The 9,866-nt window shown below is 44.5% G+C and overlaps 1 protein-coding gene across 1 annotated transcript; it reads left to right on the top strand.

Moving 5' to 3' along the window:
- Nucleotides 1-2,334: 2,334 nt before the first annotated feature.
- LOC132244612 (visual pigment-like receptor peropsin) lies at nucleotides 2,335-9,265 on the top strand. Its single transcript, XM_059716342.1, has 2 exons — nucleotides 2,335-2,561; nucleotides 7,335-9,265. The coding sequence occupies exons 1-2, from the start codon at nucleotides 2,343-2,345 to the stop codon at nucleotides 7,773-7,775; spliced, it is 660 nt and encodes a 219-aa protein (XP_059572325.1). The 5' UTR covers nucleotides 2,335-2,342; the 3' UTR covers nucleotides 7,776-9,265.
- The last annotated feature ends 601 nt before the right edge of the window (nucleotides 9,266-9,866 follow it).

The raw sequence follows: 9,866 nt of genomic DNA on the forward strand, positions 1-9,866 counted from the left end.
TATTTATTAATTGGGCCAGGAGTATAATTCACAAACAATAGTTTATTCTAGGAATGTTGCCTTTTATGACTGTGTTGTGGATATATCTTAGAGTTCAACTATCTTCTGCTAATCACTGCCTTTGTTAGATGGATTGCAGAACTGATGTGGGGCTATTATGTCCAGCTTTATATATTCTTTCCAATATTTATTGCTAAGATCTAACTGGGCATATCTACACATGCAATTCATTTGTAGCAATAAACTCTGGCCCATATTGAGCCAGAGTTTATTGCTCCTGTGCATGCCATTTGAACATGCACCCAGGACCACAGCACATTGAACTGGGTCAGAGCAGCCCTGGCTGGCAACAGGTCAGGAGGGTGTGCTTCAACCCAGCTCAGCATGCTGCAAAGGGGCTGGTTGGGGCATGAGGGTACTCCAGTGTGGGCCCAGATGGCAGGCAGCCCCCACACTAGAGCACCTTCATGCCCCAGCTAGCCCCATCAGCATCTACATGTGCTGCACATGAAAAAACTCCACAGCTCAGGGCAACACAGAGTAGTACTTGTAAATACTTGTAAAAAAACTCCACAGCAGGGTAGTTACAAGTACTACCCTGCTGTGGAGTTTATTAGTTTCCTGTGGCCTAACAGGGCTGTACATGTAGATGCCAAGACATTTACTGAGGAGCTAGTTAGGAAACTCCACAATAAATGTCTCACATAGTTGTGTCTACTGAGTATGCTTCCAAAGTCACTTTCTGATCGGGACTGCCAGACATGTTGACCACCCCAGAGCATCCTTCTCTCCCCACCATGCTAGGGCTTCCAGGTTTCCTCTGTGGACCCAGGACCCTGAAAGTGCTGGAAATCCTACTGTAGCCAGGAATCAGCTACCTGCCACAGGGAGCTGGGAACCTGGAAGTTCTGGGAGCCCTGATAATGTGAACTGCTTCAGACAGGCGACTCCTCTGCTTCCAAATCCTCAGGCCAGTTGGCTCCCCATGCTTCCTACTTGCCAAGCAATGAACCTGAGGGGCTGGCTGGCCTGGGATCAGGAGGCCCGTAATTCCCCAGTCTTGAGGCATTCTGTACAAGGGCAGTTAGGTATCTAAAGATCTTGGTTGTCTCTGATTTTTAAAAAATCCCCAATTTTTGGTTAAAAAAAAGTAACCCCAAATCCACATATATTAGTGGTGTTTCATTTAAATCATGGAAAAATGTGGATTTGGGGTTTCTTTTTTTAAACTGAAAATTGGGGATTTTTTTTAAATCAGGGAAAACCAGGTTCCCTGCTAAAGATGCAGGTAGGTGCTAGTGAGATTTAACAAAGTGCCTAAACATGTCAAGCATCTAGCTCCCATTGACTTTCCATTGCATACCTATCTGCTCATATACCTCTGTAAACCCAATGAGACATCTAGATACATCTTTGGCTTCTAAATACCTTTGTTTGAACCAGTTTGTTACCCAAGGATCTGTAGCTCTTCAGGAACTGCAAAATGTGTGTATGTTTTGGTTTAAATCTGTCCCATGTCCTATTGGTACCTGGGTCTTTCCATGTCTTCTTCCATGTACTGTATTGACTTGTTTGCTTGTGTGTGGCCAGTGGAGTCAAATTCCTTCCTGTGTAGAATTGTCATGACTGACTCACTTCTTTTTTAAAAGAAAGCACAATGATTTAATTCCAGCCATTTCTATTTTTGCAACATGTCGATGAACATGACAATTGATATTTTTAAAATAAATTGGAGTTTTGACTTTGTTTATTATTATTTATTTATTATGTTATTATTACCATGGAGCAAAAGATAGCAAGTGGAAGAACATAACTCTTAGCATTATCAAACCTAAAAACTTAATAACTTTTTCTAAAACTGGAAATTACAGTATCCCAACTTACAGCAGCTTCTTCATCATAGATTTGTAGTGAAGATCTATATCAAAGGCAGGTTGGGAGCCAGCATCAAGTCCTGTTGCCACCTATGATGTCTTGGAAAATAGCAGGTGTAGGGAATTATGTCCTACTTCATTAAATTACCATAATCACTAAGGGCAGAATTCTATTTCTTTTCTACCTCGCTGGTCACATACCTGCCCAGTCAATGCATAGCTTACTGACCATGTTCAGTGGCTATGGAGATGCTTGCATGTCCATACTGCATGGGGTAGTAGATTCACTAACTGGGCACAAGAGCCAAAAATGTCACTTATGTGGCTAGAAAATTGTCCTTTGGGGATGTGAAGTGAAATAGAATTCTGCCCTAAGTTGTCCAATTTCTAAAAAGAAAAAGTACATGTTTTAAACCAATAAATCAAATACACTAGAAACCTAACCAAATATTCTGTTTCCTAGATCGCATGTATGGAACATGTGAGATAGACTGGGCAAAAGCCAGTTTCTCTACTATCTACAAGTCCTACATTGTGTCCATTTTTATCTGTTGTTTCTTCTTACCTGTGACCATCATGCTCTTCTCTTATGTGTCCATCATCAACACTGTAAAGTCAAACCACACGCTGAGTGGAATGACTGACCCAACAGACAGGCAGAGGCGACTAGAGCGAAATGTCACTAGGGTAAGTTGCAATGTTTACTCTATTTGTAGTACACAAGAAAAGAAAATAGATCTGGCACTCAATGTTCCTGTGTGGTTTAAGAAATGGTTAATATTCAGTGAAGGAAATAAAAACTTGCTATTAAATTGGAATAAAATGAAAGAGGGAAAAATGACATGCTGTCCAATGAAAATATGGAGAAAGGGAAACTGAAATACCATATTTGTAGGTTGCCAAAACTATGCGGGCCTCACTTTGCTAGTATTTGAAGTTCCTTACTTGGTCCCTTCATCAGGCCCCAGAGCAGGGGGCCTGATGCCCTCCACCCACGGGTGTTGAGGGAGCTGGCGGGGGTCATTGTTGTGCCCCTGGCCTGGCTGTATGAGCGATCGTGGTCCACGGGCCAGGTGCCTGGAAATTGGAAACTAGCTAATGTGGTCCCCATCTATAAGAAAGGGAGGAAGGAGGACCCAGGAAACTATAGGCCCATAAGCCTCACATCGGTCTTGGGGAAAATCCTTGAAAAAATCATTAAGGAGCACATCTGTGAGGGGCCAGCAGGGGAGATCATGCCCAGAGGAAATCAACATGGGTTCATCAAAGGCAGGTCCTGCCAGACCAACCTGATGGCCTTTTATAACCAGGTAACTAAATCCCTGGATGATGGTGTCACCATGGATGTAGTCTTTCTGGACTTTAAGAAGGCCTTTGACACTGTCTCTCACCCCATTCTCATTAATAAACTGAGCAACTGTGGCATTGATGCCTACACAGTTGGATGGGTCAAAAATTGGCTGATGGGGCACACCCAGAGAGTGATGGTGGACAGGTCGTACTCGACCTGGTGGGATATGAAGAGTGGGGCCCCCAGGGCTCGGTCCTGGGGCCTACACTGTTCAACATCTTCATCAGTGACTTGGACGAGGGGGTGGAAAACACATTGTCCAAGTTTGCCAATGACACCAAGATGTGGGGAGAGGTAGGCACGCTCGAAGGGAGAGAGAGGCTGCAATTAGACTTAGACTACAGAGGTGGGCGGATGGTAATAGGATGGGATTCAATGTAGATAAATGCAGGGTGCTGCACCTTGGGAGAAGGAATCCACAGCATACATACAAGCTGGGGAGTTCCCCCTTTGTGAGCACAGAGGTGGAAAGGGATCTTGGAGTCATTATTGACTCCAAGATGAATATGAGCCGCCAATGCCAGACTGCAGCCAGCAAAGCCAACCACACCTTGTCATGAATCCAAAGATGTATCTCAAGCTGGTCCAGAGAGGTGATACTCCCCCTCTATGCGACATTGGTCCAGCCTCAACTGGAGTACTGCGTCCAGTTCTGGACACTGCACTTTAAAACTTTGTGGCCTGCCTTGAGAGGGTTCGGAGGAGGGCCACCCACTTGGTTGGAAGGCAAAAGGGCAGGCCCTATGAGGAAAGGCTGAGGAACCTGAACCTGTTCAGCCTCAGCAAGCAGAGGCTGAGGGGGGATTTGGTGGCTGCCTACAAACTCGTTAGGGGAGATCAGCAGCAAATAGGAAGAGCCCTATTCTCCCCAGCAGCACCTGGGGTGACGAGGAACAATGGCCAGAAGCGGCTAGAGAATAGGTTCAGGTTAGAGATTAGGAGGCACTATTTCACTGTCAGGGTAGCTAGGATCTGGAACCCACTTCCTAGGGAGGTGGTCCTCGCTCCTACCTTGGGTAAATTCAAAAAGAGTTTGGATGAACACCTGTCTGGGGTCATGTGATCCCAGCATGTGCTCCAACCAGTGGCAGGGGGTGAGACTAGATAATCTATTCAGGTCCCTTCTGACCCCTAATTACCATGAAACTATGAATCTGAGAGGCAATTTGGTAAAGTAAAGCTAAATATAACAAGACCTGTCCTGAACAAATCAAAAGAAAACATTGCAGTGTGTTCTTTTCAGAGGCACCCTAATGGCACGATTTAAAAAAAAATGTTCAGAATTAACCTAACTCCAGTTTAATTTATGTTAGTAATTTTACTAAAAGCTGAGGGCTTTCAAAATCCCCTTATTAATTGTGTTAAACCAAGACAAAGTAAGAACCAGGGGTGGATCCAGATGTGGTACAGTGATCGCACCCTTTTTTCAGACTGTGCTATTGGAGCAGCAGCCAGAGACTTTTTAAGTCCCCAAATCAGGTAAGACTCTTCCCTCCTCTCCTTCCTGCTTTGCTCAACAGCAGGATCCCCTCCCCTGTGCACAGCTGCCATTTTCTCTCACTGACCCAGTGACCTGGGGGTACTCCAGAGCTGCGCCTGCCCCGCTCCAGCCAGATTGTGCAGGGACCCAGGCTCAGCCCAGAACAACAACAATAAGAGCAGGCAGGCAGGTTCCTCTAACCTGCCTGGTCTTCCTGAGTGTTCCCCACCAACCCAAGAGCAGGTTGAGGAGGGGGAACCTGCTCGCTGCCATCACCACAGTCAGTGCTGCTGCTGAGGCTGGCTCCCCATGCAGCCCAGCTGGAGTGGGGCAGGAGCAATGCTGGAGCCCCTCCTGCCCCTGAATCAGCTGGAGACAGTGGCTGTGGCAGGTGAGCAAGTGGGGAATGGGAGAGAAGGGGGCATGCTGCTGAGCATGGTGGGGGTGGGATAACTAGAGTTGTGGAGGGGAGCTGGGAGTCTCACCTGATTTGGAGACTTTAAAATCAAAAGCTGGGAGCTGAGCAGCACCGGAACCTGGGAGCTCTCTGCTTTCCCATGCAGCTGGGGGCTGGCTGGGAGCTGTCCCCTTTCTGGGGCAGCTCCTGGTGAGCACTCAGCTGGTCAGGGAAGTCCCGGTGTAGCCTGGAGCTGGCCAGGAGCTGTCCCACTTCTGGGGCAACTCTCCACTAGCTCCTGGCTAGCAAGGGGTTTTCCTAGTTGCAGGGGAAAACCACTTTTCTATCAGGGGGTAGTACTCTGGCTCATGTAATGCCTCCCACTTTCACTTCCAATGGGAAGATCTTGGCTATATGCCGACTTTATGGAAATAGGAGATTCTTCCCTAGCTTGCTCCTGTGGACATACAGGTGAGGGCAAGTGAAACTCGGGGGCATCCAAACCCCAAGCCTTTGGGCTGGGGCCTACACGTAGGATACCTGTCAAAGGACTTGGAAACATCTGAAGCCCCAGGGAGGGGTGGAGGATGTTTGCTGGTAGTAGGGCCATGTATGGTTCTTGAATGACTCACAGATTTGGAATTGATTTAGCTGATTTGACTTGGGACATGAAAATTTTTCCTTAAAAAACAAGAAAGAAAAAAGGACAGGTCTGGGCCAGCCCTTGGCTGCTCAGGGATTTCCCATTCCAGCGAGGGAGCTGTCCTTGAAGTAGGACAGCTCCTGGCAAGTCCCCAGCTGTGCAAGGGAACTCCTGCTGGACACGGGGCTTGTCTCCATGTGCACAGGGTTGGGAGGGCTCTGCAGTGGCAGCTGTCTCCCAGTCCCAGGCACATCAGGACCCCACCCCAGGAGACAGCTGCCGCTGCAGCCAGCAGAGCTCTCCTGGCCCTGTATGCATTGGGACCATGCCCTGTGCTCCTTGCCAGCCTCTGGGCTAGCACCCTGGAGGAGCCTGGAGTTCCCCCTGGCTGCTGCAGGAGGCCAGAGCAGGTTAGGAGCAGTCCTGTACCAGTCTGCACCCAGTGGGAGCAGATTTGTTCCCAACAGGAGCACATGTACATGTGCTTGCAGGGAAAGCTTACTGCACAATATTTATAGCATTAATAGCACATGTAGATGCTCCCTGTGTATACTAATAACTATACAATAACATGGCAAGGAATACATAAATGCATTGCCTTTGCTAACAAGGTTCTTTGGGTAAATCTGATATCTTTTATTAGACCAACTAAATAGTTGGAGAGCAATATTTAAGCAAGCTTTCGGGGTCAAAAAAACCTTCGTCGGGCTAAGGAAGTTTCAGCACTTGGTGTGTGCTCTTCCTGGATGAAATGAAAGGTAAAGAAGCCAGAGGCTGGGCTGGTCTGCATACAAGATAAGCAGTCAGTGAAAATGACTTTGCCTTTGCTAAAACATTCTGTTCACATTTTCTGTAGAAAAAACGTGATTTTTAGTTGTGGTTAGTAGAGGTGGTCAGGAATTTTCCATGAGAATGATATTCTCATGAAAAATTTGTTTTCAGCAAAAGCAGAATTTTCTCCAGGAAAATTTCAGTTTGGCTAAAAATTTTCAATTTCCTGTTAGAAAATCATTATCAGAGCCATAATTCATCCACTTGGCAGCAGATGGCAGTCCAGGGCTTCCAGGCTTCATAGCTCGCCCATAGCCCAGTAACCAGAAAACTGGGAAGTTTGTTTCATGTTTGAAACACTGACATATTCCCACTGTGAGAATATGACACCATTTCAGTTCTCAGAAAAAAAAAATCAAGTTTTTCACTTTCCATCCCAATTTGGAATTACACTTTTTCTGAAAAACTGAAATTCTTTTCACAACTAAAATTCCATTTCCTAGCAAGAATCATTTTTTGGCAATATTGTTTGTATTCCAGTAGCCACTAGAGGATTCAGCTGAGACCAGGGATATGTTATCCTAGGCACTGTACAAACAAAGGTTGGGAAAAGAAGCAGAGGCATAAAGAGGTGAAAAATGATCTGTCTAAAATCATAGAGAGTATTAGCCAGTGGTATAGCTGGGAGCACAACTCGTTTTTCACTCCCTTCCCCATGAAACTGCACCACATGCTTACTCTGCCTTACTCTTCACTGCAACCTAGCATCCTATACTGTGGGAAAGTAATTAAAGATTTTTTTTTATTCTGTCTCCTAGATTTCTATTGTCATTTGCACAGCCTTTATCATAGCCTGGTCACCATACGCTGTTATCTCCATGTGGTCTGCCTGTGGCTATCCTGTGCCCAATCTCACAGGCATCCTTGCCAGTCTTTTTGCTAAGTCTGCCAGCTTCTACAACCCCCTGATCTACTTTGGCATGAGCTCCAAGTTCCGGAAGGACATTTTCACCTTGTTGGGCTGCACCAAGGAAATCAAGGACCCAGTGAAGCTCAAGCGCTTCAAAGACCTCAAGCAGAAGCAAGAGCTTTCTCAGAGACGAGAGAAATATGCTGCGGATGTCCAGCCAGTCCCAAGTCCTGATTCGGGGGTGGGGAGTCCAAGCCAGACCCCACCACTGGAAAACCGAGAAGCAAATTTTGGTACCTTAGATTCAACATCTAATAATAACCCTGATGTTGAATGTGACAGGCTATAAGTGCTGTGGCCCTTTAACGGGTGCACACATTCTGCATACAGAGAGAAGGGAAACACCTCACTGCTTGGGAGCAGCTCCCGATTTCCCATTCCATCTGGCCCTTAACATAGGTCTAATGACAACTCCTCCAAGACCTGCAGTAACTTAAGATGTATGTTAATAACCAGATATAATTCTTAATTACATGTAGATTATATAATACCATGCCACAAACTGCAGTGGTGGGCAGCCACAGGGATATCCTTTTCTTCTGTAGCTACAGTAAAGCACATGCGATTTCTCTATTTAGAAACATTGTTAGGTGGCAAAAATCATTAATATTTCATATCCGGATCATATTAATTAGGGAATTGCAGTTCTAAAAGCATATTTTCCCATCCCTTTTACCTGAAAATAGTCCCAGCTTTATCCCATTGCTCTGGCCCCACAGCGCTGCATTGACTCAGTGGCTAGAAGGAAACAGCTCCTACCACTATTGCTGTAATGCTGCCTGGGGAGCTGGCCACTAGAGGGCATACAAAAACTATGTGCTTTCTACAAGAAACTAATTAAATGTTACCTCCATGATTATCCCAGACTACTCCAGGGCAGGGAAATGGGAGTAAGAGTCCTAAAATCTCACTGCAAATGAATGTGCTTGCAGCCAAGTCAGTGAAGGCTAACAGACAAGTTGCTTGTAATATTGGCATCTTCTGGTTTCTTGCTGTACTACAAACATTAGCTTCACACCTTTCCTTATTAACCTGCTAAATTATAGGAATCTTTCTTGATTTCTATGGTGAACAGAGCATGAGCATAACATTCAGACTTATAGAAACCAGCCTTAATTTTGTTCATGCATCTCCAAATTATTTTTTTGTTTAATTTGGCTATTATAGCAGAGTAAAAAATATTGCACAGACAATGAAACTAGTGATTATGTTCTTCTTACAAAAGGCATAAATAAAATATGGTTTGAAAAACCATTTAAAAGACCCCACCTTTATTGAATCAAAGAAAATCCCATTATAAATACAAGGGATACAAAACCAATAATTAGGTAGGCTACTGTATTAAGTTCTAGTTAGAGGCAGTATTTTAAAAAGCAAACACGGGCTTCTATCAGTGAGAAGGCTGTTGCATGCTTTTGGCAAACTCTGCCTATTTTTTCAGGCAATTATAGAAAATGAAAATGAGCAGAGACATGTCTATGTTTCCCATTGTTACAGCTACCTCCTATTCAAAGACTTGCACAAAAATAACTTATCTATCAATTTGTGAATGCTTACAGTAAACACATTCCCTTTGTAACATTTTATATTCACACATTCATTGGCAGCTGACTGTTCCACATTAAAGAAGAAAAAATAATTAGCAAACCTCATTGCAAGTTATGAATCTGTGGAATCTCTCACTGTCCAAATATATTATAAAAATAAGTTTATTTTGTAGAAGTATGTTTTTCCATATGTGTTTCTTGGGAAAATTACAAAAAAATAGTCCACCTTAATTTCCTCCAACAGTATATTTATTTTGAGATTTTTAATCTCTGATTTGTGTTTAAAAACAAATTTACTTTATAAGCAATAATAATGAACTAAGATGGCTTTCATGGCCACAGATCTGAACTGAAAGTGTATTCATTTTTGCGGAAAAGTTTTTAGATTTGGGCTCTTTTTTTTCTATTTTATTACCATAAATAATTAAAAGCAAATAGGGGAAGTGTTTGCTTCTTGAGAAAGATGCATGCCACAACTGCTGAAGCGAAGACAACCAACAACATATTTACAGCAAAACTCCACTCTGATTTGATGGACCCATGCAGGGAGAAGTGGAATGGGTGAAAGGCCCCATCCTAACAGCACACCAAAGACTCATACTATGCAATGTGCTGCTGCTTTCAAATTAAGCATCAAATGTTCCAGCTGTTGCATATTGCTTTCTCAAGTATCCACATTAGCTGTTCTGTTGATGGGCCTGACATATCCCATTAGGACCTGGCCGACATTTAAGGCACTGGCCGACATCATTGCAGAGCCACTGGCAGGAATATTCGAATGCTAGTGGCGCACGGGCTAAGTCCCGGAGGACTGGAAAAGGGCCAACGTGGTC

This window comes from Alligator mississippiensis, chromosome 1 (genome assembly GCF_030867095.1).
Source record: "Alligator mississippiensis isolate rAllMis1 chromosome 1, rAllMis1, whole genome shotgun sequence".
Classification (NCBI taxonomy): domain Eukaryota; kingdom Metazoa; phylum Chordata; order Crocodylia; family Alligatoridae; genus Alligator; species Alligator mississippiensis.